At 52.3% G+C, this 27890-nt stretch overlaps 2 protein-coding genes across 5 annotated transcripts; both read right to left on the bottom strand.

The window, feature by feature from the left end:
* Positions 1–548: 548 nt before the first annotated feature.
* On the bottom strand, positions 549–4988 carry ERAS (ES cell expressed Ras). Its single transcript, XM_081222082.1, has 3 exons — positions 4094–4988; positions 3787–3844; positions 549–1534 (listed from the first exon to the last, which is right to left on the bottom strand). The coding sequence occupies exon 3, from the start codon at positions 1488–1490 to the stop codon at positions 789–791; it is 702 nt and encodes a 233-aa protein (XP_081078208.1). The 5' UTR covers positions 1491–1534; positions 3787–3844; positions 4094–4988; the 3' UTR covers positions 549–788.
* A 102-nt stretch (positions 4989–5090) lies between these two features.
* Positions 5091–25016, bottom strand: HDAC6 (histone deacetylase 6). Of its 4 annotated transcripts, none has more exons than XM_081222079.1 (29): positions 24881–25016; positions 23728–23850; positions 23497–23625; positions 23273–23361; positions 21247–21331; positions 21118–21158; positions 20290–20386; positions 20046–20143; positions 18716–18820; positions 18523–18591; positions 13482–13608; positions 13320–13385; positions 13169–13228; positions 13001–13090; positions 12594–12700; positions 12437–12504; positions 12026–12197; positions 11803–11931; positions 11465–11633; positions 11021–11154; positions 10419–10487; positions 10117–10309; positions 8489–8638; positions 6991–7165; positions 6414–6880; positions 6226–6330; positions 5946–6092; positions 5720–5848; positions 5091–5512 (listed from the first exon to the last, which is right to left on the bottom strand). In XM_081222079.1, exons 2-29 carry the CDS (start codon positions 23818–23820, stop codon positions 5444–5446), a joined length of 3432 nt encoding a protein of 1143 aa, XP_081078205.1. In that variant the 5' UTR covers positions 23821–23850; positions 24881–25016; the 3' UTR covers positions 5091–5443. The 4 variants fall into 4 exon arrangements, with proteins under 4 accessions (XP_081078205.1, XP_081078204.1, XP_081078202.1 ...); XM_081222078.1 differs by having other exon boundaries at positions 23497–23622; positions 23710–23850; XM_081222076.1 differs by having other exon boundaries at positions 23710–23850.
* Positions 25017–27890: the final 2874 nt, after the last annotated feature.

Consider the following 27890-nt stretch of genomic DNA (forward strand, 5'->3'; position numbering starts at 1 on the left):
CCCTGAAGGTACTGGGAGTTGGTGTGGTAACTGGTTTGTGGTCATGGCCTGTGCACTGGCTATTCCCTCTGCCCCTAGTTATCCACAAGTTTTTACCCAAATGTCACCTGCTCAGTAAGGCTTTCCTTGACCTCCCTGTCACTCTGTTCCTTTGCCTGCCTTCAATACATAGCCTTATGTTATATCTACAAGGGCAGGGGCTTTTAGTCTCTTGCTTGCCTCTGTTTTTTTTTCTTTTTGAGGTACGCGGGCCTCTCACTGCTGTGGCCTCTCCCGCTGCGAAGCACAGGCTCCGGACGCGCAGGCTCAGCGGCCATGGCTCACAGGCCCAGTCGCTCCGCGGCATGTGGGATCTTCCCGGACCGGGGCACGAACCCGTGTCCCCTGCATCAGCAGGTGGACTCTCAACCACTGCGCCACCAGGGAAGCCCTCCCCCACATTTCTTGAATGAAATAATTCTCACAATTCAAGTAACATTCTCCCCAGTCTCATTCCCACCCACATAACACTTGGCATGGAGGCAGCTTTGAAACCTAAGAACACTATTTAATTTTGCACAAAATCAACTTGACATAACATATAACCAACGCTACGGCCCCACATTGCCAAAAAGCCCATCACCAAAAGAAAACATCCCCAGGAGAAGGGTCCATCTATCCCCAGTACACCGACAGTGTCCCACACAGCTAGTTGCTGGGGTCGGGGGGTGGGGGGGGGCGGGCAGGTCTCAAGTGAAGGAACCACCACCCTGGTCTGGGGGAGGGTCCACTTTTCTAGACCAAGAACTTCAGGCCACAGAGCAGCCACAGCGGCACATGGCCTTCTGGTGCCGGCCTTTATCCCCACCTGGCCCTGCCATGGCCTCCTTTGCCATGGCCTCCCGGCCTCTTTGGATCTCATGGATGAGCAGGGAAAAGGCCTCCTCCACACCTTGGCGTGTCTTGGCTGAGGTCTCCACAAAAGGGGCCCCCCAGCTCTTTGCGAGGGCTGCAGCAGCAGCACGAGCATCTCCGGTGGTGGTCACAAGGTCACACTTGTTGCCCACAAGGACGAGGGGCTGGGTGTGGTGTGGGCCCCAGGTGGCCCGCATCTGCTGCAGCTGGGCTAGAGACGAGGGGTCATCCAGGGCGAAGACACCCAGCACACCATCCCCAATCGCCACACACTGGTCACGCAGGGCCCGATGAGTGGCCTGCCCCGCCGTGTCCAGCACATTCAGAATGCAGCCTCCGTGGTCCAGGGCCATCTCCTTCCAGTAGGAATCCTGGATGGTGGGGTCGTGGTCTTCCACGAAGCACTGGTGGTTCAGCTGGATGGTCAGCGCGCTCTTTCCCACGCCACTCGCGCCCACGACCACGGCCTTGTACTCAGGCAGCTGCTTGCCAACACCCCTGGAGGGTGCCCGAGCCCTGTGGCTCTGCTCCTGGGAGCTAGGGCTCCAGGTGCCCAGGCCCAGATCAATCATGCTAGGCTTTGTTGGCAGCGCCATGGCCCCAAGAGGGCAGCTCAGGGAAGAGATGTGGATAGCAGGCCCTGCAGGTGGAAAGAGAAGAAAGACAATGGGGGTGGGGGGTTGGGAGGTTAGGTGAGACCATTTAGGGGCAAGGGGACAGCCGGGTGTCATCGAATCAACATTTATTGAGTGCCTAGTGTGTGCTAATCACCTAATATACCATAATACATTACTTATGTTGTTTATTCTCTCTCACTCCCTTTTACCACATAAACGCTGTGAGATTTTAAAAACAGCTTAATTAATTTATAGACCGTAAAGTTAACCTAGCTAAAGTGTACAATTCAATGTTTTTTAGTACATTCACGAAGTTGTGTGACCATCGCCATAGTCTAATTTTAGAACATTGCCAGTCACCCGGAAAAGACACCCCCTGCCCATTAGCAGTCCCTCCCCATTCCGGAGGGAGGGCAGGGATTTCGTCGGTTTTGGTTTCGGATTGTGTCACCATTGGACCCCAACCTGGCACACTGCTAGTCATAGTTGGTGCAAAGCAACATTCCTGCCCCCAGGAGCTTACGTTTTAAAAGATGGAGACAATAAACCAAATAGGTAAGCAAATGATGAGGTCTGTTAGCCATTGTCATTGGAATTTAGTCTTTATTACTTATTCAACATACAGCTGTTGAGAACCTACTGTGGGGCAAGGACAAAGAGGTGGGGAAAAAACAGATTAAGAAACCCCTGGCCCTCATGAACGTGACATTCTAGTCAGGAAGACAGACAACAACAAAGATAAATCAGTAAAAAATGTTTCAGCAATAGGTGATAAGCAGGCAGAAGGTGCTTGGTTAATGTTAGGTATTTCTATTATAATTTAATTTTCATTCATTAATTCGAGGACCTTCCTGCCTGCCAGGCATTGTGATGGGTGCAGGGATGGGGGGTGGGGTGGGGGGCGGGGATATGGCTGAGAACAAAATAGAGTCCCTGCCCTTGGGAGGGTTAGATTCTGAAAGTGACAAAGAGACAATAAACAAGATAAGCAAGTAAATTACCATGTAGTTAGAAGAGGATGGGCACACAGCAGGTACTCAATTAGCGTTCACTATTAATACTAAGTCACCATTAACCCATTCAATACACATCCTGGTCTTGGTTCGGTGTGTGGCCTCAGGAAATGCATCATAATGGCTGCGGCCCCAAGTGTCCCAGGAAGCCCTGGGACAGTGGCAGCTGGGGGGCAGGTGGTGGGTTTGAGGGATCCACAGGGGGTGGGGGTGGAGGGGGGTTCTGTGGAATTTGGGATCCGGGGGTCAGGGTTGGGGGGCTAGGTCCCAGGTGGGGATCCAGCTGTGGGGCCCTCAGCCCAGAGAGGATCCCTGAAAAGAGTTGTGGAATGTGCTCGCCCAGGAAGAAGGGGGCCATGATGAGGAGATGTAAGCAGAGGACAGAGCTGAGGGGAGGGGGGCAGCGAGGAGGCCAGGGCAGTAATGCGGGCCACCAGTGGGGGATCTGGATGAGCCGGGTGGGATTCAGAGAAGTTCCGAAGGCAGGCCTGACAGGATTTGCTGAGGGACTGGGAAAAAGGGGAGGGAGTCCAGGCGACTGGAGAGGTGGGTGCCGTCTCCCGAGGCAGGGCCTGGTGAGGGGGCCCTCGCTCCGGGCGGGGCGGTCGCTGGGGCTGACACCGAGAGCACCGGACACTGGCAGCAGAGGGCCGGCCGACCTCCCGACACCTGGAGGGGCGCTAGGCTGGCGGCGCCATGGCCGCTTCGTCAAGGAACCGTGAGGCTCGGGGAAGTGAGCCGCGGTGACTGGCCCGAGGTCACACAGCCCATGGCAGGGCGACACGGGAATATGGAAGCACCGCAGTGCCAAGTGCCAGTGGAGCACTGTCGGGGGTCCCTCCCCCACGCCCGTACCCCTTCCTTTGTGTCACCTCCCTGACCTGAGGGGAGCGGGGGGCGCCCCCCCAAGCGCAGTCCCACCCCCTTCCAGGCTGGCCCGGGCCCCGTACACGTATCCCCTAAGCCCGGGCGGCTGGCCAGCGTGGGGCTGGGAGGGGGGACCCCCAGTTTCACCCCGAAGCCGTTACCCCGTGCTCGGCCTGGACCTCCCCGCTCAGCTCCCGGCTCCCTGCTCGGCGCCCACACCCTCACCCAGGTCCGTCCTCACAAAGGCGGCCCGGGGTTGCTGGCCCCTGAGGATGGGAGGAAACAGGGGAGGGTCCCCGATACCCGACCTCGGCCATACCCCCACAGCCCTAAGTGGAAGGACCTCTCAGGTCGGTGCCGGTGGGGGGGGGGTGCGCCTGGGCGGCCCGGCTCACCTGTGTCCCAGGATGGCCGGTGGCGCTGGGACCCGAACCCTCCGCTGCTCTGACAGGACTGACAGGGAAGGAGATGTTCGTTCCAGCGGGGGGGTATGGGGCGAGGTGGGGAATGGGCGGGAAGGGAGTGCGCATGCGCAGCCAGCCGCCCTCGGGCCCCTCAGCAGCTCACCCGTCCCCCGCCCCGGGGTGAGTGCTGGGTCACTGCCCGCCAGGCGAGTGTGCGCAAAGGAGGTCTTCTTGGGGTGCGCTCTGAGCGCTGACCTCCGCTGTGTGCCCCGTGCATCCCGCTGCACCTCTTCCTTACCTTATCCCCATCTGGGACGTGATTTCGTGTTTTTACTGCGTGGGGGGGGTGTCAGATTTTTGACCTGAATGTCCACTTTGCCAAATGTTTTGTGAGGGCCTAAGGCCCTGGAGCTTGTGCTGCCTCAAGCGGGCTTTTTGGTAGCATGGGAGAGAGTTGCGTCCGGTCCTGGAGGGAGAGAGTTGCAGAGGAGGGGTTATTTTGTAAAGGCAGAGAGAACCTGATTTGAGGTGGATGTGTTCCAAGCTACACAATTTCGTAGACTCCCTTGCAGCTATGGCAGTCATGTGACACAATTCTGACCCATAAAATGTAAGCAGGAGTTGTGGGGCGGGGGCAACCACAATGCTCCTTCAAAGAGGATGACTGAGCTGACCCTTCCCCTTTCCCATTCTCCTCTTCTTGATTGGGTGGGTCTCTGGTGGTCATCTTGGGTGATGACCAGAGGGTGGTCTCGGAAGAAACCACCAGAGGGTGGCCATGAAGAAAAGTCCAGGAAACCTCAACCCAGACTCCTTTGAGTTGCCGAAGCAATTCTTATTATGTGGGAGAAATAAAACCCTAAAATTATCCCACAATTCCCCACCCTTGGTCAGTGGTAGACACTCCTTCCCCCAGGAAGCTACCCATGACCACCAAATCCAAGTATGTTAAACCTGGACCCCCCCACCCCCCAATCAAGACAAAGACAGATGGGGAGACTGAGGCCTAATGAAGACACTTCATGATAGTTTTCTTGCCTTCCCAGCCCAGGGTGTAGCTGGGACTGGCTGTGAGGCTCCTATTTCTAAGGCAGGAGCTCATTTTCTCACAGATTCCCACCATTTAATCTCTTGTGGAGCCAGTCAAGCTGCTTGCTCTATTTCCAGTTAGTTTTTGGATGAGCAGGGGGTTGACCTGATAAAGACCCACACCCTCATTCCTTCCTTACTCATCAGCCCTGTTGGCCAGGAAGGTGGGCTTCTTTACCCACTCAAGATTAAAAGCTTTCTCCAAGTTTTGTAATAGCTTGTACTTTATTACATATGCAACCCCGCCATACCTGCCAGTTGATCCCCCTTCCCTCCAAAGTATCATCTTTATATCAGCCCCCTCTTGGGGTCACTGAGCTGCTCCCCTTGCCTTCTGGGGCAGAGCAGATGGAGTCCCTTGAGCAGGCAGTGGGAGATCTGTAACTGATCACAGTCCTCTTACAAATATATACACTTAAATCAGCACCCTGGGGGAGTTGTAAAGGGTCTTCAGGATGGGGTGGAGTGAGGCTACCCCCTCATCAAAGGTATAGCTTGGGATGAACTAAGGCTGGTCTATCTTGGGTCTCAGAAGGTGAAGAGGAGCACACTCTGGGATTTAGTGTGAGTGGGGCGTGTTCTCCCCAAACTTGTTCTGCTGGGCGATGTTCTTCACAGCTAGGAGAGCCTGAGGAGGAGGCAAGAGAGGGGAGGTAAGAGTGAGCATCCCTCCACCTCAGCCAGGAGGCTACCCCCACTCCAGCCCTCAACCGCCCTGTCTCTTGGCCTATCCCACATGCAGAAGGGTCTCCATTAGCCCCTTATGCAATCACAAAAGGTGGGGGGGGGAGTGTGAGTGAGCGTGCACACATTAGAGGGTCTGCCCAGGGCCCACCTCGTGGTGAACGTAGTCTTGACAGTGGTAACACCAGGTAGACAGGTCGGCGTAGCTGAGTACCAGCGGGTGCCCCGAGCCTTCATGGTGTTGGAGCATATGGGCATTGATGTAACGACTGCAGTAGACCTGAGGTTGGGGAGTGAGCATTGGGTGGGGAATCAGCACCCACCTGTGGTTTGCTCCTGGCCCAACCTCCACCCTATCCCTTTCCTCGGCTGCATACCTGGTAGCAAGACAGACACACCCAGTTCTCCTGGAGTGCTCCACAGTCCTGACAAGGTTGGGTCACATCCAGGCCTGCTTCAGGTACGGGGCATACTGCCACCAAATGGGGACACCAGGGCAGTGGTGTTACAGGATAAAACATGGCCTGGGGGTGGGTGAAACTGAGTAAGGTAGGGACTCCAGCTTCCCATTATATGTTCCTATAGCCCATGCTCCTACGTGGAGGCACAAACGGGCATGAGAAGGAAGCCACTGTTCTAGCCTCTCCCAGAGCTCACTTGGTCAGTGTCAGCATGGTCTCCAGTGACCTGCATCAGTACTGACTCTTTCATGTCCTGACCTCCAGCTGCCTCTCCTAGTAGCTCCTCCTCTTCTGGGGGTTCCTATACACACAGAGATAAGAGATGTATCCGGGAGGCCTGATTCTTGTCCCTTCTTTCCCCTACCTGGGTGTGGTGGGCCTTACCTGTGCCTTGTCTAGTTCCAAGGTCCTGAGATTTCCAGTCAGCTTACTGGGGGATATCTGGGTTGTGGCTCCTTGCATGGGTGACGCTGGAGGAGTCTGATTGTCAGTGCATGAGGCTGGAGGGGTTTGGATCAGCTCAGCTCCCCCCACAGCCTCCTCCGAGGTGGTCTGGTCCAGCGTGACATCCCCTGTGGCTGCCTCTGAGGTGGCCTGGTTCAGCGCAGCAGCTCCTCCCATGGCTGTCTCTGATGACTGGTCCTGAGTGAACTCCATCACAGCTGTCTCTGATGTAGTCTGGCCTGGAGTGGACTCTTTCACAGATGTTGCTGAGGTGGCCTTCCCCGTGCCTGTCTCCAGAATGTTCCCTTCTGGCATGGTCATCCCCTTGGCTGACCCAGGATTGGCTGGCTGTGGTGCCTTCTTGGTGATCAACTTAGAACTGGAGGGTCCCTCTTTATCTTTGACCTCTGGAACCATGGAAGGGAGATCCTTGAGTGAGGGTGCTACCCCTTCTCCTGCCTCTAATCCCTGCCCTCCCCTGAGCCCCCACTGCCCGCAGTTCCCCTCACCCACTCACTTGTGACCCGCAAACTGCACCAGTATCTGCGATGGACTTGGATGGTCTCGGTGATCGAGGCCAGGGCCCCTGACAGTGGGGGCCGCAGCAGGGTCAGCAGGGGTGGCGGGTCCCCAAGGAGGGAGTGGGTGCAGGCGGCCATGGACTCCGAGATGGATGTCAGGTTATAACCACCCTTTGTTAAGGAAAAGAGGAGGGAAAGGTATGATGGGGGGTTCCTCAGGGAATTTGGGAGATGAGATGTCCTGCCTCCCAATCTCCCCTTGGGGTCCTGCAAGTCTGGAGGGTAGGTACTGGGGACAAGTAAGTAGAACCCACATCTGTCAGATGGACAGCACCCACTGTGTGAGGTGGTCGTTGAGGGGGATAGAATTGTGACGTAAAGTGCAAGATAATAATAACCACAAGAATGACAGTACTGATGGCAACATTAGTAAGCGCTGACGTTCACTAAGTGCTTGCTGTGTGCTAGACCCTATTCTAAGCACTGAGTCCTCACAACCACATGTGCGGAATCGGTGCGGGAACCTGCCTTCATAGTATGGGAACCTCTGGCCCCACCCACACAGAAGGCCCGGCCCTGCCCTGGTACAGGAACAACTGGTCTTTCTCTCTACGTGAATCTCTATCCTGACCTGGTACGGGAACCCTCTTTTCTCACACTCTACAGGAACCCCAGTCTCTGCTCTTTTTCCAGATAAAGTAACTGCGGCTCACAGTGGTTAGATGACTTGTCTGAGGTCTTAACAGCTGGTAAGAGGCGGCACTGAGGGTGGAACCTGGGCTACCTGAGGAAACAGTCCACCACCCTGCTCCGCCACAGGCAGGCCTGGGCACACAGTGGGACATCTTACCAGCCAATTAATCTCTCTGTGACTTATTGTCCTCATCTGTGAAGGAGTACAAATGACAGCACAGAAGGTTGCTGAGTGGGTTAAATTCGTGTACGAACAACGCATAACCATAAGAAGCCACAGCTCTTGTACAGGGCTTACCATGTGCCAGGCACCCCTCCACGATTAGCCAGCCACACCTTACACACAAGGAAACTGAGGCACACGGGGTGGGGGCACTGAGTGCTTTACAAAAGGTCAGTGAATTTCCTTTGTCTCAGGATTTTGTTGGAGGTAGTTCAAGTAGAGGTAAAAAGCAAAGACTGGAGCCAAGCTGCCTGGGTTCAAGGCCTGGCTCTGCCATTATTAAATGTGTGACCTCCGGCTAGTCACCACAGCTCTCTGTACCTCAGTTTCCCTGATCTTGAGAGAGGAAAATGATGAGGTCAGTAGACCTTACCTCACAAGGCTACTTTGTTAAGTAAATGCATTAATAATGCACGTAAAGTGCCAAGAAGAGTGTCTTGCACATAGTGAGTGCTCAATTAAAGTTGCTAATGCTGGTGTTATTACTAATGCCCAGTGTGTGCCCACAACCCCAGGTGGGGACACCCAAGTCTTCCCGACCACCCTCCCACCACAGGAAGAGGGACCGAGACAGCTACCTCTAGGATAAGGATAATGCGGCCATTGGCCAGGCCCATCAGCAGGTGGGTGAGGTGGGCATAGCCCTCAGGCGACACCTGGCAGCTGCCCAGTGGGTCCCCCAGGGCAGCATCGAAGCCAGCTGAGACCAGCACCAGTTCCGGGTTAAACTGAGGCAGGGAGAGAAGAGACACGTGAGCATGAGGGTGGGGGCGTGGGGAGGCAGCAGTTCAGGGAGACCCAGAGACACAGACAAGGACAAACGAAGACACGGCAATGCAAGTCAGAGAGATCGAGACGCAAGACCGGAGCCCTGAAAATAGGGAGGGGAGGACATGGAGACACAAGAGAGATTCAGAGACGTGGATACATCACACACAGATTTAGAGACCCGAGACACAGAGATATGGAGATGTGAGAAACAGACGGACAGGGGCATGAAGCAGAGTTGTGAGGTGTGGAGACTCATGTCAAGAGACAGTGACATGAGACGGAGAGATATGTCCTCATATACACACCCAAGGGTGAGACCAAGAGGCACACACTCCCCTCCCTGGGTCAGACATGGGACACATGGGCACAACACAGGGTTTTATACACATGGCACCAAAGAGAGGTGCACACGTTTCCATCACAGAAGATGACAACCCAAGTGCCACACACAGAAGATGGTCACATACAGTCACATACACCCACACACAATCAGACAGCCTCACACAGACCAGACTATACATGGTACTAGTCACACACACACACACACACACACAGTTTCTCAGAGGGAACAGTAATCCACAGCTACCCCTGCACAAACACAATCATACACATGCCACCACCACAGTCACAATAGTCACATGTGCTGTTGCACCCACAGGAGGTGGTCGCTTGCACATGGTCACACACACATTATTTCATAGAGTTACACACGCACAGAGATAGTCACAGCCAACTGTGCACAGACACACATACACATCTGAACACGCATGTCTGCACAGAGGTCACAGAGATGGCACTCACGTTCATCCACCCTCAGAGTTAGTCATGTACACATGATTTGCCACACATACACACAGTTTACACACGGAGGAGGCAGTTACCTACAGCCACTCACACAGAGTCAGGGAAATGTATATAGGCCATAGGAGAGAGAGATGACTGTCACACACAGCCTTCCACATGCAGAAAGTCACACGCTGGCTGTCAGAGAGAGCAATGTGCAATGACGTACAACATCACACCCATCACACAGAGCAGCGGTAGTGACAAATAGCTCCCTGCGCAGAGTTTCACACGTGCTCGAACCCCTCCCCACCTGGCACGTGCAGTTCCACAGAGATGGCAGTCACATGGGGCCACCATCACACACAGGTAGGCACTAGTGATGGTGTACACACAGGACAGGTACACAGCCAGGCACACCCCCAGGCAAGACCACCCCCGCACACTCCCAAGTCCTCACAGTTACACACAGAAGGCAGTCACATACAGCCACTGTACAAACATAACCAAAGGCCATCAGAGTCACATCCCCTCCCCCAAAGCCATCACAGCAGCCACCTGCAGGTCCTCTCACAGGATCAGTCACTGAGACGTCGGACACATGCACGCCTGCTGCCACCCACAGTCTTGTCACGTGCGTCCTAAATCATACCTCATAGGCAATAGGAAGCACCAGACGATGCCAGGCAGCCAGGTAGTCGGCATCACCCAAGCGGGGCCCATTCCAGGCCACGTTGACGGTGAAGCCCGTGCCTGCAGCCTGACCTATCTGGCTGCTGGCACCCTCGTCGCCCATAGGAAAGAAGGTGCCACGATCATAGCGGTGCAGAGAAATGTACAGCACGCTGCAGGAACATGGTGGGAAGGAGGGATGTGCCTGGTTAGCGAGGCACCCATGAGGCATGGCCCGCCCACCTCCCTGACCACACCCCACCCCCTGCCACAGCCCCTCACCTGGGGTCCTCCTCAAATATGTGCTGAGTTCCATTACCATGATGGACGTCCCAGTCCACGATCAGGATCCTGAGGAGGGAGGGGACAGCTTCTCAGTTACCCTGGGACACTTGCCCCCTGGGGGAGGGCAGGGACTAGACCCCTGGAGTCTGTATGCAGGGGCATTTATTGCAGATGGGGGGACCCTGGGTCCCTGGGGAGAGCACTGGGTGGCAGGCCTGTGGGTCCTATCAGAGTCCTAAGGGCTTCACTGTGGGCCCGAGTAAGTGCTCAGGGCCAGATCCTGGGCCTTGTGTGGGTAAGTGCCAGGGGCTAGATCGTGGGTCTTTTGAAGGAAGCACCAGAGGCCAGACCCTGAGTTCTGTTGGGATAGTCATCAGGGGCCAGAAATTCTGGGGAAGGGGACCTTGGATTCTGTTTTATAAGCACCTGGGTGCCGCAATCTGGGGATACTATCTGGGTAAGCACTGAGAGGCTAGATCCTTGGTCCTTTTCTGGAAGTGCTGGGCAGTTGGACCCTTGGGTGGTTCAGGGTAACTTTGGGGGCTGCACTATGGGGCCTGCTGCATAAGCACCAGGCAGTGGGGGCAGGGAGCCCTCACCGCAGCGCACGCCCACTGACGGCCTGGGCATGGCGAGCAGCCACAGCCACAGAGTTGAAAAAGCAGAAACCGCAAGCGGCATCCCGCTCTGCATGGTGGCCGGGGGGACGTACCACAGCAATGCCATTCAAAACCTGGGGGAGGGGCAGGGAACAAAGATTAGACCACCCACCCTCCCCGCTTCCCCTTCCCTTTCCTCTCCTCTTCCATCTCTCCTGTCCCTCTACTATTCCACCAGCTGCTAGGGGCCCCCACGCCTGTAGCCCCCATCCCGCTGGGTGCACTTCCCCAGCAGCCAGGCCTCTGGTGAGCTGGGATCTCCTCCCATTGCACGCCTCCTTTCCTCAGGCCTGGCCCACCTCTCAGAGCCGCCTCTTTCCCCACCCTCCACCCCCAGGACTTCCTCTCCTGGAGCCCAAGGTCCCCTCCCCGAAGTGCAGGCACCTCTCCCGCCAGCACGGCCTCCACCAGGCGGCAGGCGGCGCCAGCAGCCAGCTGCGCACAGGTGAAGGTGCTGGGGCAGATGTAGATGGAGTCATAGCTGTCGCCCTCGCGGTGCAGCTCCCGGGTCTTCATCTTCTCCGTGGCCCGCAGACGATCCACGTGCTCAGCACTGGAGGCACAGAGGGGGCACTCAGGGGGACACCCAGGGGACTGTCTCCTCCACGTCCTCTCCTGTGTCTCTCAGCAGCTCCATGTAACAGAGGCAAGCCCAGACTCCAGCCCCCAGGGTGGCTTGCGTGCTCTGAGGCCCCATCCCAACCCGGCCACAGGGGTCTGACCTGTGGCAGGCGAGCAGCTCAGCGTCCGTGGCTGGACGTGCCGGTAGGGCGAGACAGCGCCTGGCAAGACCCAGCTCCTCCAGGTGGTGCATGATACGCTTGATGCGCTGAGGCGTCTCGGGGTGGTGGCTAGGAGTGGGGGAATCGGAAGCAGGGCTTAGTGCGCTTGAAGTGGGGGCTCCCTCCCCTCCTCCCACTTAGCCCGGCTCTCTCGACTGCATACTTGTCCCACAAGTTGTAGTGATCCATCATCTGTGGGTCATAGACCAGCCCTGTGCGAGCCTGCAGCACCGGCCACGTCAGGACTGGGAGCTCAGGGGGCTGCCACGGTCCCTCCTTCTCCTTCTCCTCCACGTCGTCCCCCTCCACAGTGTCCTCCTCCTCCAGGGTCTCAGCTGCATGGGGAGGCCACGTTCACCCTACTCCCCCACCCTGGATCCCCTTAATACTCTGGAACTCAGTTTACCCAAACCTAAAAAGGGGTGGGAGGCCTGAAACAAGGGCCCAGTGAGAGAGAGGGCCTGACCCTCCCCCATCAAGGCGGCGAGGAAAGTCAGAGTGGGGTCTGGAAGAGTCTCCTCCCACAGCTCCTCCCCTGCCCAACCCCCCACCCAGCGCACTCCCTGCCAACTACCTGATCTCACAAAGACCTCCCAGAAGGGCTCAAGGGCTTCCAGAGCACAGGAGATCGACGCCTGGGCACTGGAGGGCAAGGGAGAGGAAAATGTGACCAACTGGCCCCTGAGTGGGCAATGAGGGGCCTACTTCTCCCCTCCTCCACGTGGGCTCACCTCGGGCAAGGGGCGCCAGGGAACTCCAGCACGGGGCAAGGGTCTCCCAGAAGGGTGTGGAGCGAGGCACTGACGCCCTCAGCCAGGGAGCGGAGATTGTAGCCACCCTGGGAGAAGGAGTTCACATGAGGGACAGCAGGAAAGAGCCAGATGTTACCAGAGACGAGTAGGGTGTTGTCAAGCAACAGGGCATTTGAAGGCTGACTTCATTTCACGTGCTGGACAGTATTATGGGGTGATTACTACAATTATAGTGCCCATTTTACATAAGGAAAGCAGAGGCACAGGGAAGCTGAGTGACTTAGGAGAGGTTGTCCAGCTAGTAAGTGGAACTGCTGGGACAGGACTGAAAGTTGTTCTTACGTCTTTCAGGATCCACGGACCGAGAGACGAAGTGAGTCACTCACCTCCAGTGAGAGGATCAGCTTGCCTCCTGCCAGACCCATGAGCAGGTGGGTTAGCTGGGCGAACCCTGCCGGAGTGGCGGCCATCTCGCCCTGGAGGGACGTGGAGGGTCAGCCCTGCTCCGTGCAGCCCCCTTCTGCCCTCCTGCCATCCCAGTGCACCTGCCTTACCTTGGGGTCCCCTTGGAGGGCATCAAATCCAGCAGCTACCAGGACCAGCTGGGGCTGGAACTGAGAGGGAAGGAACTACATGAGGCCACCTGCCCTCACAGCCCTTCCCTCAACATCGCCTCTGCCCCAACACACCCCAGACCCCCAGGACCTCAAGGGAAACCGGCAGCAGGACGTGCAGGAAAGCGGCGATGTAGTCGGCATCTCGCATCCCCACCTGCAGACAGGGAGGCATGATGGGGACATCCTGCCATCTGCCCTGAAGGGCAGGGGTGGGCCTCATTTCGGGGGCAAAGGGTGGGAAGATACTGACCTGGTTCCAAGGCACATTGATGGTGTATCCCTGGCCTTGGCCAAAACCTGTGGTGGACCAGTTGGAGGCTGTAAGGTGGGGCCAGAACCGACCCTGCTCGTAGCGGTGGATGGAGAAATAGAGGACGCTAGAGGCAGAGAAAAAAAAGAGGTGGGGGCTGAGGAATCAGTCCCCCCAGAAACCCCCAACCCACAGCTACCACAGTTGACTCAACCATTCATTCATTCTCTCATTAATTTCCCCATGAATTCTTTAATTCATATATTCATTCATTCTTCCATTCAGTTGCCGGCTTCTTCAGCCTCTCATCCATTAATTCTTCCATTTATTCATCCATTACCTCACTCACTCATTCATTTGCTCTCTTACTGAAATTGCTCCCTCAGCAAACACTGCTGCCCCGCTCAGTGCCCACCCAGTTCTAGCTCTGAGACCCTGAGAGCTATCAAGTCTATCCCACCCCCTAGGGCTCCTGACCCCGTGGGGGACTCTAGATCATGCCTGCCCACCCACCAGCAGGACAAACCCTGTGACACTGGAGGTCCACAGAGGCATGAGACTCTTAGCTGGCAGGAGCCAGCTAAGGCTGAAAAGAACACCAGGCAAGGCTAGGGAGCTTAGTATTTTCCCTGAAGGAAGTGGGGAGACTCGGGGCCTAGGGGTTAGGAGGGGTGGGACTCGGTTCTGTATGTGGAGCTGGAGTGGGGATGCTGGCTGGGGCTCCATGAGGCCAGTGAGGGGGCAATTCCTTGTCTCCAGTACCTTACAGGCTACCTCTACTATTTCTTCTATTTTCTAGGTGAGAAACTGAGCACTCAGAGCAGTGAGGGGGGCTGACACAGAACAGATACTGAAAAGACACAATGGTATATGTTCTGATAGTAAGCCAAGTAGGAGGGCTTGATTCTGACTGAGGCGATCAAAATGAATATCTCTCATCCATCCTTCCATCCATCTGTTCATCCACTCCCTGCCTTGTTCCAGAAAGGACTTAAGGCAGCATTTTTTTCCTTTTTTAGGGAAATGCAAGAAACAGTGGTAAGCAATAAATCTAGACAAACTTAACAGTCACATTTTAATAAATGTTGATAATACAGTTGTGAAATTAAATGCAATTGGTATACAAGGATTTTTGGAATTGGGGAATAAAGACCATGTGAAAGCTCTGGTCTTGAGGAGATGGGGGATGACTGTTTTACTTTTGACTCTAACAGATAAACATACAGTAGAACATAAATATTATCATCGGGAAAGATAGGAATAAAGAAAAGATCTGAAGAAAGTCCACCCCACATAGAGCCACCAAAGTCAACAAAGAGAAGAACTAACACACAAGGAAATTAAGTTTATAAAGCAAATAGAAGGAGATTTTAAAATAAGTTCAACCGACTTCCAGTAAAAGAATGGTGGACTGGGCTTCCCTGGTGGCACAGTGGTTGAGAATCTGCCTGCTAATGCAGGGGACACGGGTTCGAGCCCTGGTCTGGGAGGATCCCATATGCCGCGGAGCAACTAGGCCCGTGAGCCACAACTACTGGGCCTGCGCGTCTGGAGCCTGTGCTCCGCAACAAGAGAGGCCGCGACGGTGAGAGGCCCGCGCACCGCGATGAAGAGTGGCCCCCGCTTGCCACAACTAGAGAAAGCCCTCGGACAGAAACGAAGACCCAACACAGCAAAAATAAATAAATAAATTACTAAACTCCTACCCCCAACATCTTCTTCTTCAAAAAAAAAAAAAGAATGGTGGACTGATAGCACAGGTTTACCTCCTCATTCTCCTACAATCCTAGAGTCAAAAGATAGTAAAGGAATTTTAAACAAGTATCAACCCAGGAAGACAGAGAGTGGGAGAAAGGATGTCAGACAATTAGAGACTTCAACACCTCTCTGGAAAGTAGTCTGAGGCTCCAGGGGCCCCAGCAGGCCCTCTCCAATGCTGAACAGGTTGGGAAGTCACCCAAGACAATCTGAGGTTTCCCTTCTGGAGAAGTCAAGCACAGATCCAGGTCAACGCTCACAAAATCAATTCTGAATAGCCAATTCACTGCATAACCAACTCACTAAATTTACTTGTTCCTTTTAACTACTAAGCTTTAGTTTACTAAATGAATTCTTGTTAATTTTCTTAGGCATAATAACAAGAATTCCTTAATATCATTAATCATTCCTTTTTGTTTTAAAAGTGCATTGGAGGCAATAGCTGTGTTATTTTGTGGCTATATGACTATGTGCATAGATATGAAGAATTGTGAATATATTCAATGCATTCTTCTTTATGAATAAGAATGTATAAATAAAAAAAATCTAATCATGACCTTCAATCTCCCAGCTCCCCACCTCTCAATCTCTTAACTCCATCAGGAGGGTCCTGGCTGGAGACAAATTGGATAGCCCTTAAAATACTATTATGAAGACAAGGAAAACAACTAAACTAAAGCTTAGTAGAGCATAAACACAGAGAGGAAGAAAGTGCTCTTGAAGCTTAAAAGAAGGAATGGAAGGTAAAGTTGAGGAAATCTCCCAGGACACTGAGCAAAAGGAAAAAAGAGACAGAAGACATGAGATAAAAAATAAGAGACACAGAGGATCAACCCAGGATGTCTAACATCTGATTAACAGAGAGACCAGAGAGGACACAGTAGAAGAAATCATCAACAATCTAATAGAAGAAAACTTCTGAGGATCTAAGAAAGGCATGAGTCTTCAGATATAAAATATCTACCACTGGTAAGCAGAATGAGGGGCAGGGTGAAAATTCACAACGCCAGGGATAATGAGAAGAACCTAAAACCTTCCAGAGAGGAAAATGCAGCTCAATAACAAAAAACAAACAAACAACCCAATCCAAAAATGGGCAGAAGACCTAAACAGACATTTCTCCAAAGAAGATATACAGACTGCCAACAAACACATGAAAGAATGCTCAACATCATTAATCATTAGAGAAATGCAAATCAAAACTACAATGAGATATCATCTCACACCAGTCAGAATGGCCATCATCAGAAAATCCCGAAACAATAAATGCTGGAGAGGGTGTGGAGAAAAGGGAACACTCTTGCACTGCTGGTGGGAACGTGAATTGGTACAGCCACTATGGAGAACAGTATGGAGGTTCCTTAAAAAACTACAAATAGCACTACCATATGACCCAGCAATCTCACTACTGGGCGTATACCCTGAGAAAACCATAATTCAAAAAGAGTCATGTACAAAAATGTTCATTGCAGCTCTATTCACAATAGCCTGGAGATGGAAACAACCTAAGTGTCCATCATCGGATGAATGGATAAAGAAGATGTGGCACATATATACAATGGAATATTACTCAACCATAAAAAGAAACGAAATGGAGCTATTTGTAATGAGGTGGATGGACCTAGAGTCTGTCACACAGAGTGAAGTAAGTCAGAAAGAGAAAGACAAATACCGTATGCTAACACATATATGGAATTTAAGGAAAAAAATGTCATGAAGAACCTAGGGGTAAGAGGGGAATAAAGACACAGACCTACTAGAGAATGGACTTGAGGATATGGGGAGGGGGAAGGGTAAGCTGTGACAAAGCGAGAGGGTGGCATGGACATATATACACTACCAAACGTAAAATAGATAGCTAGTGGGAAGCAGCCGCATAGCACAGGGAGATCAGCTCGGTGCTTTGTGACCACCTAGAGGGGTGGGATAGGGAGGGTGGGAGGGAGGGAGACGCAAGAGGGAAGAGATACGGGAACATATGTATAACTGATTCACTTTGTTATAAAGCAGAAAATAACACACCATTGTAAAGCAATTATACTCCAATAAAGATAAAAAAAAGAAAATCAGACTGACATCTAGACATCTGTCAGCAACACTGAATGGTGGAAAATAATGAAGCAATGTCTGGAGAACAACCAACCTAGATTAGATAATGGGCCACAGGAGCTCAGGAACCATGGGAAAAAGTGGAATTTATGCAGTCAATTCAATAAAAGGCTGGATAAAACAACAACTGTTTAGTAGTGTCCCCTACTGACAAGGATGGGCTCAATCACTTTCTGCAGGAAGGGTAAGGTGGTTCTCTTTCTGGAGGGAAGTCTGGCACTAGATTCTAGACTTTCAAGCACAGTGACCCTCTGACGAATTGGAAATTCATCCTACAGATATACTCAGAGGAGTATAAAATTATATGTTTACAAGACTATTCACTGTAGAATTATCTGTATAGCAAAGACTGGGAAGACCTATAAACGTCCTGGGGTTACATGACCAAAGGTATAGCCATACAATGGAACACTGTACAGCTCTTATAAAGAACGAGATGCTTTTCAGAGGCACTAACACAGAGAGGTGTCCACACCATGCTGTTAAATGCAAAAAGCAAGTTGTTGAAGAAAATGTAGTGGTAGTATGTTAATAATAATAATGATAATGATGAATATTCATACATCTACAGGAAAAATTCTGTAACTATCAACAGTTACTTTTGAGGTGATAGGAATTACAGGAGACTCACTGCTTTAGACATTTCGATATTTAGTTGTTTTGTTTGTTTTTTGGCCATGCCATGTGGCTTACGGGATCGCAGTTCCCCGACCAGGGATTGAACCCTGGCAGAGGCAGTTAAAGGCCAGAATCCTAACCACTAGGATGCCAGGGAACTAACTCCCTTTAATTTTTTAAAGAAATAAAATTTGCAGTATTGTCATAATCGGAAAACATAAAGTAGTAATTTGAGGTTCACTCCAGCTCCAGGATAAACTGGTGAATGAGATCTCCAAACATTTGTGGGCTCAAATCTCGTCTCCTCAACTTCTTCTATGACCTCTTAACCTGTAAGCCTCAGCTCCCTGATCTGTAAAATGGGGAACCCAACAGTCCCTGCCTCAGAGTGGAATTAAGAGACAGCAGACACGCAGAGGGCAGTACCGAGCCTGTTGCCAGGGCAGGCCCAACAAATGTGAATGCTTCCCCTTCCCTCCTGGGCCCCTTCTGGCTGCGCCTGTAAAGGTGGCGGGTGGCTGGGAGTCTAGCATCTAGGGTGGTACTCCGGGCATACCTGGGGTCTTGGTCAAAGGTGAACTGTGTTCCTTGACCATGGTGCACATCCCAATCCACGATAAGGACCCTGTGAGTGGGAGAGAGGGGGGCACTATGTAAGAAGATCAAGGAGCATCTGGGGGAAGTGCCTAGACCAAGACACCCAACCCTGCGCCACCCTCATTACACCCACCCTGCTGCTTGCTGCTGACCTCTGAATGTCATGCTTCTGTTGAGCATAGCGGGCAGCCACAGCCACGTGGTTGAACATGCAATACCCGTCCATAAGACTGTGCTGGGCGTGGTGTCCAGGAGGCCTGGGAAGGGCAGGGAAGGCCACAGATTGATGGTGGTGAGGGGTCCTACTCTTCAGAGATGGACTCTTCCCTGCTCTCTAATCATGGACCACCAACTCCCCCAGTGCCGATGCCTGCACATCTGCCAGGAACTGAGTAATTGGGTCCCTCAGATCCTCACCCCCAGTCTACTCTTCTCTCTCTGAAGGAAATTTGATAATGCTCATTAAAATTATCAATGCATACACCCTCATACCAAGTCCTTCTGCTCCTGGGGACTTAGTCCACAACCTATATAACAAAAAGGGTGAAATAACATGTTTATAAATGGATGATAGGGCTTCCCTGGTGGCGCAGTGGTTGAGAGTCCGCCTGCTGATGCAGGGGACGTGGGTTCGTGCCCCAGTCCGGGAGGATCCCACATGCCGCGGAGTGGCTGAGCCTGTGAGCCATAGCCGCTGAGCCTGCGCGTCCGGAGCCTGTGCTCCGCAACGGGAGAGGCCACAACAGTGAGAGGCCCGCGTACAGCAAAAAAAAAAAAATAATAAAAAAAAATAAATAAATGGATGATATTTGGTGCAGCATTTTTTGGAAACAGCAAATGATTGGAGAGAACCAAAATGCCCAGTGGTAGCAGGCAGGTTAACTTACTGTGCATTTGTATAATGGCGTTCTACATGGGTCTAGGCTATACACTGTTAAGAGAAAAGCTTTCCAAGATATATAAGTGAAAAACGCATGAAACAGGGAGTGTGTCGAGTGCTACCATAATTTGTGGCTAAAAACGGGGAGGTAGGAGAAAAGCTACGTCTTCTGCATTTCATCACTTCTGGGATGCCAGTGATGAGAAGATGTACTGTGATTTTACGTGCCAATAACAAAGCAGAAAATGTTGCCAAAGGAATTCTGAGACACCATTGTTTATAGGATGCATCTGGATTTCAAGATGTTTCAAATATGGAAACAATATACATCTTAGAATCAACAAAATATGGTATTTATTCCATGAATGGCACAGACTATTTCTGGGAGGACACAAGAGCCGTTGGTGACAGCAATTGCCTCCAGGAGAGGATTCAGGTGTCTGGAGACGGGGGTGGGGAGGACTTTTACTTGTACCTGACCCCCAACCTTTTTTAACATTTGATTCTTGAACCATGTGAATATACTTCCCATACCATTACCTGTTACAGTTGAGAAAGGAATTTTTTGTAAAGTGAAAAAGCCTTATGCTAGTGGGTCCTACCTGATTATCGCCATGCCATTCCGGATCTCAGCCCCCAGGACTGCATCCACCAGCCTGAGGACGGAGCCTGAGGCCAGGCAGGCGCAGATGTACGAGTTCTGGAGAGACAGTGGGGAGCCAGAGAGGGAGTGAGGGAGACAGCAGCCCTGTCCACTCAGCTGCCCCCCTCCAAGGTGGGGTGGATGTGGGGATGGGGGACCCCGGGATTGCCACCACCCTCTGCCCTCACAGTTCTCATCCATACCGGATGCAGATAAACTGAGTCATAGGTATCTGCTAGGACACGGAGTTCCCCCTCATTCATGTACTGGGTCGTCTCCATCAGATCAATGTATTCTAGACTGGGTACATAGATGGGGGATGGGATTCAGGGGCCCGCCTCCCTCCCTGGCCCTGAGCCAGGGCCCTATCCCCTTCCCAGCTGAGTCCTCCACGCACCAAACCCCTGGACAAGTCAGGCCTCCTCAACTGTCAATCCAGGGAATAGCTGGGATGTAGGATACCTTCCCTGCTTCTTCCCCAGCCTGCCTCATTTCCAGTAACAACCCTTGCCCTCTGCTCTGGCCACATCCAATCCTACCTCCAGGTCTTTGACCAGACAGTTCCAGCTGTCTGCATCTCCCTTTCCTCAGCCTTCTGCTTCACGGGACTCATTCTTTTTCTCCTCTTAAAGCTCAGCTCAGATACCCCCTCTGCCACACTAACTTTCCTTGAGCCATACCACATCGGGCCTCTTACTCTGGGTTCCTTCAGCCCCCTGGGGGAACCCCTTGATCACTCTGTCCACATATCCATCATCTGTTTACACATCAGATTACAATAACAAAAAGAGCTCATCAGAGACTGATGATATGTCAGGCACCATTCTAAGCACCTGACACATATCAAGCCCTCCTGAGGAGCTCATGTTTACTAGCCCCCAAGTTACAGGCAATGCCACTGAGATTCAGAGAGGCTCAGTGACTTGCCCAAGACCACAGAGCCCATGACATTCCTTCCCAAAGCATCTGGCCTGCCCTGGTTGGCCCAGGGCAGCCTCCTCCCGATCCCTACAAGGCCCCCAAGCCTTCACCTGTGAACCAACATCAGCTCCTCCTTTTCGGCGAATCGGGCCTGGGGAGACACAAGGAATAAAGGGCTAAGGCTCTGGCTGTCCCACCAGCTGCTTCCCTCTGCCCAGGATGTCGGCTGGGGAACTCACCTGAAAGGACACACAGCGATCCAGGAGGCCCTCCTGGATCAGCTGCTCCTTGATGGCATGGAGCCGCTCAGGGCCTTCAGGGAAGCTGGGTTGACAGAGATACAAATACAGATATAGATACAGATATATATATATATATGACACTGGTGAGCACCACATCTGCTTCTGCACATCTTCCCCATCTGCCCTTCCACAGCTGCTGATGCATGAAACTTTGGAGTCATCCCTGGCGCCTGTTGGTCTCCGTTCTCATGATATATGCAGAGCCTGGCCCTCTCCTATCACCCCCACTGCTGCTACCATAACCTCTCGCCTGGGCTATTGCACTCAGCTGGCCTCCCAGCTTCTGCCCTTGCTCCCCCAACAGTCCTTTCTCTGCACAGCAGCCCAGACACTGGTTAAAACTCAAATCAGGTCACGTCCCTTCTCTACTCAAAAACTTCTCCTGGCTCCCAGCTCACTCAGGGTAAAAGCCAAAGTCCTCCCCGTGCCCCAGAAGGCCCTTGACGACCTGCGCCATCCCCTCTTTGACCCCTATCTCCTACTGCTCTCCCCCTCACTCACTGCTTCTCCTACACTGGGCTTCTCCCTGTTCCTCAATCAAACCAAGTACGTTTCCGCTAGCTCTTCTTCCTGCCCAGGACAATCTTCTCCCAGATGTTTCCATAGCTCACTCCCTCACCTCCTTCAGATCCCTGCTCAGATAGTAAGGCTTTCCTTGATCATCGTGTTTAAAACTGAAGAGTCCCCTCCACTGCACTTTCTGCTACTTCCCCTCCTGCTTCAGTGTTTCTCCACAGCGCTTCTCTTTCTAACACACTTTATCACTTGCTTTTTCCTTGTTTACTATCTGTCTCCCTCCTCTAAAATGTAATCTCCACAAAGGCAGGAGTTTTGTTTATTTTGTGTACTGCCTGTCCCTAGCGCCTCAGGAGATGGTAGATATGTATTCAATAATGAAGTCTTTTGCCATCCTGAGTCTTCCACTGGGATAGGGGAGATAGATACTAAACTAGTAAACACATAAGTATAATAATGGACAAACAGTGGCATGGGCTAGGAATATCTTGATGCTCAGGTGTGGGGGAAGCGGAGTGGCTAGGCAAAGCCCTCTCAGAGGGCCTCCTTGAGATGTGAATGTTAACTAGGAGACGAGAAGGTGGAAATGAATCTCTGGAAAAGGGATTGGCCAGGGTAAAGGCCTGAGATGAGAGAGTGCCTGGCATGTTGGAAGAACAGCAAGGGGATCAGTGTGTGTGAAGTGAAGCGAAGCGAATGAGGGGGAGGATTGGCTGACGAGGTCACCATGGTGATATGGAGCCAGATCATGTGGAACCTTAGAGGCCAGGATGAAGAATTTGAACTTTACCTTCAGGGCAACACCCTGCCCTTGAAGGACTTTAAGAGAGAATATCATCTCGTACATATTTTTTTAGGCTGTTGTGTGAAGAACAGGCAGAAGGGGTGAGGGTGGAAACAGGGAGGCCTCTGCAAGTCTAGGTGAGTGATGATGGTGGTGGCAGTGGAGGCGGTGAGGAAAGGTCAGATACTGAATACATTTCAAACATAGAGCCAAAAGAATTTGCTGATGGACTGTAATGTGTGACTGAATGGGAAGTGTAATTCTTCCATTTCAGCACAAACATCCCTTCTTCAAGGAATCCTTCTGGGAACCCTGGATGCTAGTCTAGGGTCCTCTATTAAACACTCTTGAAAGCTCTGGTCTTAGGTCCTCCTTCATTAAACACCTCACACTGCTGATGGCGGTTTAGTGACCTGCTCTCCCACTCACCTGTCAGCTCCCTGTCTTGTCTGACACATTTGTATCACCATCTCCAGCACACAGAAGGCACTCAATAAATGTTTGTTGGCTAAATGAAAACAACCCATTCAAGCCTGAGCCCCATCTCCCTAAATCATCTGCTTCCGGTCTCTAGGCTAGAGTAAGAAAGGATTCGTTCTTCTAATGGGCTCTAAGTGTATGTCTTTGTATGGCTTGGGTATGACCTGGAGGAGCCAGCCTCACCTGTCATCCCAGAGGCAGTGGAATTCATTTAGCTGCTCATCGAACACCAAGCCAGTGCCAGACAGTGTCCTGGCCTCCCGGTTCAGATCCTGCAAGGAAAAAAAATGGGAGAGACTGATGCACTGAGGGCCTGAGTCGGAGGGAGCATCCCACACTGTCCAGGATGGAGAAGCTCAGGGTTTTGATTGTCACAGGAGGTTAAGTTGCGGCCAGGCCCCTCTCACCAGCCCTTGCAGCCCCACGACTAGGTCTTGCTCGGCTGCTTGACTAAGCTTCTTCATTCTGCCTTTCTTCTTTACCTCCGCTAGATTGGGGCTGGAGCGGAGTACGGCACCCTTTTTAACACCTCGCTTCTGCCAAACAGAGAGAAGGGTCAGAGTCCAACGCACAGCCCGCTGCTCCCCATCCCCCTCATCAGGGCAGGTCTGGGGCCTCACCGAGGTCTGGGGCCTCACCGAGGTGATGCTGGAGTCGTGGGGGGCTGGATGCGGATTGTGCCTACTCCTTCGCTGTCTGGTTGTGGTGGAATCCTGGCCGGTGGAGGTCATGGCTGGGGAGACTTCACCCTTGAAGCGTTTCTGGGGGGTGGGGTGGAGGTGACTCTGAAGGGGCCCAAAGCCCTGAAAACCCTACATCCCAGCCCTTCCCAGGCCCCGCCCCCTACGCTAGTCTCTATCCCTTTTGCTATCTATTCCACACCACCTTCTAAACTCTGCCTCTCAAGGCTCTCTCCCTCCATTCTACCTGGTCCCGCCCATTCCACTAGGTTCCACCCCTTTAACACTATTCTTTCTCCTTTCAAAGTCTTGCCCTTTCACAGAGCAATTAACCCCCTGGCTCAGTCCGTTCTAGAGCCTGCCCTTTCCAGCTAATCATCGCCCCTTCCACTCTATCAAGCCCCATTCCCAGACCCTTTCATTCCTCAAAGCCTCACCCAGACCCCACCCCTTCTCAAACCTGCGCATTCCAGCCAATCTCCCGGGATAATCACCCACTCATTCACTCAGCCAGACCCAGCCAGGGCCCCGACTCCACCCTTAACGATCCACTTAACTCCACCCCTTATCGGGCCCGACCGGCACCTTCTACTTGGCTAGATCCCGCCCCTCACATTTCAACAAGCCCAGCTCCTCAGGGGACTGCCCCTTTCCTCCCACCAGGCTCCACCCCCTACCCAGGCCCAATCCCTAACGCTTCACCAAGCCCCTTCACCCAGTTCCGAGCCACCTCCCGCTAGCCCCTCCCCCTTCCCGCCCCCACCGTCGACGCGGGCGCAGCCCCTTTCTCAAACTCCGCCTTTGGCTGACGCCTCAAAATTCCCCGAGCGCCCTCTTCTCCGTTGGGCCGGGGTTCTCTACAGTCCGCCCCAATCCCCCCCACACTGGGGGTCTTGCCGCAAGGCCGCACCCCTCGTACGGGCCACACCTCCCGCGAACTCACAAACTGCGGGTCTGCCCGAGAGCTGGCAACGCAGGCCGTGCTGCGCCTGTACGAAGCGTGCGCCAACGGCTGGACGATGCGCTCGGGGTCAGACTCGCCCCTCTCCCAACCACCGCCGCTGTCGTCCTGGCGGCCGTGGCCGCCGTCCCTCCGTCCCTGTCCAGTTACCTTAGGAGCCCTCCGGACCAGCGCCAACTGTACCGTACGATTAACTCAAGAGTGCAAGCAAGCAAGCAAGGCCGTTAGGAAGGGGCGTCTTCTCTCCTCCCAGTGGCTTCCCGCGCGACGCGCCGTGATGACGTATGAGGGTGGACCTGGAGCGGGGTGGGAAGTGGACAAGGCTGGTGGCGGCCAAAATGGGAGTGGTGATGTTAATAAATGTGAGGATTTTCTGAGTTCATATTCACTAAGGTGGTACACAGGAAGCACTCACCAAATGATAGCTACTAATATTCTGCCGTGAAAATGAATGGTGGAGCGGAAGGAGTCTTAGTAGAGGCAAATAACTGTGATGATAGCAAGTAACATGTGACAGGCATTGTCGCAGGCCACAATTCTGTAAGGTAGTTCCTTAAGGCTGCTTTGAAGATAAGGAAACTGAGGTTATGCGACTTAGCCATGTGACCTTGAGCAAGTTACTGAGCATCTCTGGGCTTCAGTTTTCTCATCTGGAAAATTTTGGTAATTATAGTGCCGGAGCAATGGACCTCAGGAGGGGAGTTTTTCTTTGGGCGGCGGCTCTCCCTGTCGGCCCCCTCCACTGGGTCACCTCTGCCCCCAGGCTGTAATAGAAAGTGTGTGCCTAAGGGGTAGGGGGAGTTGCCACTGTGCACCACCCCCCAACTCCCCCCACACACACCGTGTCTAAATGCCTAAATGTCAGACCCCTAGGAGGCCGGTTTGTCCTCCTAATCTCCCTCTCTCATTCTTCACCATTTCCTACCGGGCTGTAGGCTGGGGCGGGAGAGATAAGCGGTCTGGGGTTCAGCATCGCTGACTAACTAACAGATTGACAGCCCCACCGCCCAGTAGCCGGGCCCTCTTACCCACTTGCAAACCCCAGTTCCAGCCTTCTCTTCCCTTCCACTCTTTTTCTACCTGGACGTGTCTTTTTGTCCCAGTGGAAGAGGGTCACAGCCCTAAGACTTTTAAACCTCCAGACACACCAAAGAAAACATATATACAATGATACACACTGAGGAACATTCTGAGGTTGTGATGCCTGCAAAGTAAAAGAGTAGGAAGTCTTGTAAAGGCCAAGGCCTATTTTTTCTGTATAGTCAGAAGAGAGGTTCCTGTAGAGCCAAGGTTAGCAAACTTTTTCTATAAAGGGCCAGATAGTAAATATTTTAGGCTTTGCAAACCACGTACTGCTGCTGTGACATTTTCTTTCTTCCTCCCCTCCCCTCCTCCCTCCCTTTCTTTGTTTTCCTTTCTTTCTTTTCCTTCTTCTCTCCCTCCCCTTCCCTCCCCTCCCTTTCCTTCCCCTTTGTCTCCTTTATTTTCTTTCTTTCCCTTAAACAAATGTAAAAACAGTTTGCAGTCTAGCTTTGGCCTGAAGCCCATAGTTTGCTGATCCCTGCCGTAGGGTGTCAGTCTTTGGTTTCCTTTATCTGGCTGGGATTCTTTAACAGGTTGAGTGCAGAGGTTACATGTTTCCTGAGGAGAGGTATTCCTTTTGTGTGAGTTGTGAGGACAGGGGTTCATGGACAGGGTCAGGTCATTTCTGGTGTTCTTGTACTGGGTCAAGCAAATGTTCCTAGACAGAGTGAGAATAGGGATTCCTATAGTTTCTATAGTGTTGTTCCTCTACTGAACTAAGCAGGGGTTTCTATACAGGGCAGACCAGTTGTTTCTAGGGAGCTCCAGACTAAGGGTTCCCATACAAATTCAGGATGGGGCTCCTTAGACTGCATCATGACAGGTTCCTATGAAGAGATTAGGCAGCCCAATTCAGGGTCAGCACAGGTGTTTCTGTACAGGTTCAGAACTGTGTTCATATAGGTATTAGGATTAGGTGTTCATGTCCAGATTCAGTCAAGAGATTGTTATTAATTGGGCTAAATTATGTTAGCTGCTGTAAAACCCAGAATCTCGGGCTTCACAAATACATGTTTCTTTTTTTTAAATAAATTTACTCATTTTATTTTTGGCTGCGTTGGGTTTTCATTGCTGCGCACAGGCTTTCTCTAGTTGTGTCGAGTGGGGGCTACTCTTCATTGTGGTGCGCGGGCTTCTCATTGCAGTGGTTTCTCTTGTTGTGGAGCACGGGCTCTAGGCGCGTGGGCTTCAGTAGCTGTGGCCCTCAGGCTCAGTAGTTGTGGCTCACAGGCTCTAGAGCACAGGCTCAGTAGTTGTGGCACATGGGCTTAGTTGCTCCGCGGCATGTGGGATCTTCCCGCACCAGGGCTCAAACCCATGTCCTCTGCATTGGCAGGCGGATTCTTAACCACCGCGCCACCAGGGAAGCCCCAATACATGTTTCTTACTCATACAAAATCCACTGTGAATATTTATTACTGGTCATTCATGGACCCAGGCAACTTCCATTTTGCAGTTCTGTTCTCCTCTGAGCCCTTGGAGTTCTCACTATTCAGCTGGTAGATGGGGAAAGAGAAAGTGGGGGATTGTGTGAGAGACTTTTAGGGGCCAGGCTTGGAAGTGTGATATGTCACTCCCACACTCCATGGGTCAGAGCTCTGTCACATGTCCACATCTAACTGTAAGGGAAGTTGGAAAAGTGTGTGAGCTTAGGAAGAAAAGGGACAGGTTTGAAGAGCCTATAGCAGTGCCTGCTACAGGATTCTATAGACTTCACAGAGCTATACTGTCCAGTGTGGTAGCCACTAGCCACATGGGGCTGCTGAGCTCTTGAAATGTGACTAGTCCAACTTGAGGTGTGCTGTAAGTGTAGAATACACACTGGATTTCCAAAAAAAATAGTATAAAAAATTAAATATGTCAATAACTTTTATATTGATTGCATATTGAAATGAAATACCATTGATCCTTGAACAACACGGGTTTGAATTGAGTGGGTCCACTTATATGCAGCTTTTTTTCAATAAATACTGCAGTACTACATGACCTGAGGTTGGTTGAATCCACAGATGTGAAACTGCAGATATGGAGGAGCCGAGGATATGGAGGGATGACTATAAAGTTATACACGGATTTT

The sequence above is a fragment of the Mesoplodon bidens genome, assembly GCF_964165515.1.
Source record: "Mesoplodon bidens genome assembly, chromosome: X".
NCBI classification, from domain to species: domain Eukaryota; kingdom Metazoa; phylum Chordata; class Mammalia; order Artiodactyla; family Ziphiidae; genus Mesoplodon; species Mesoplodon bidens.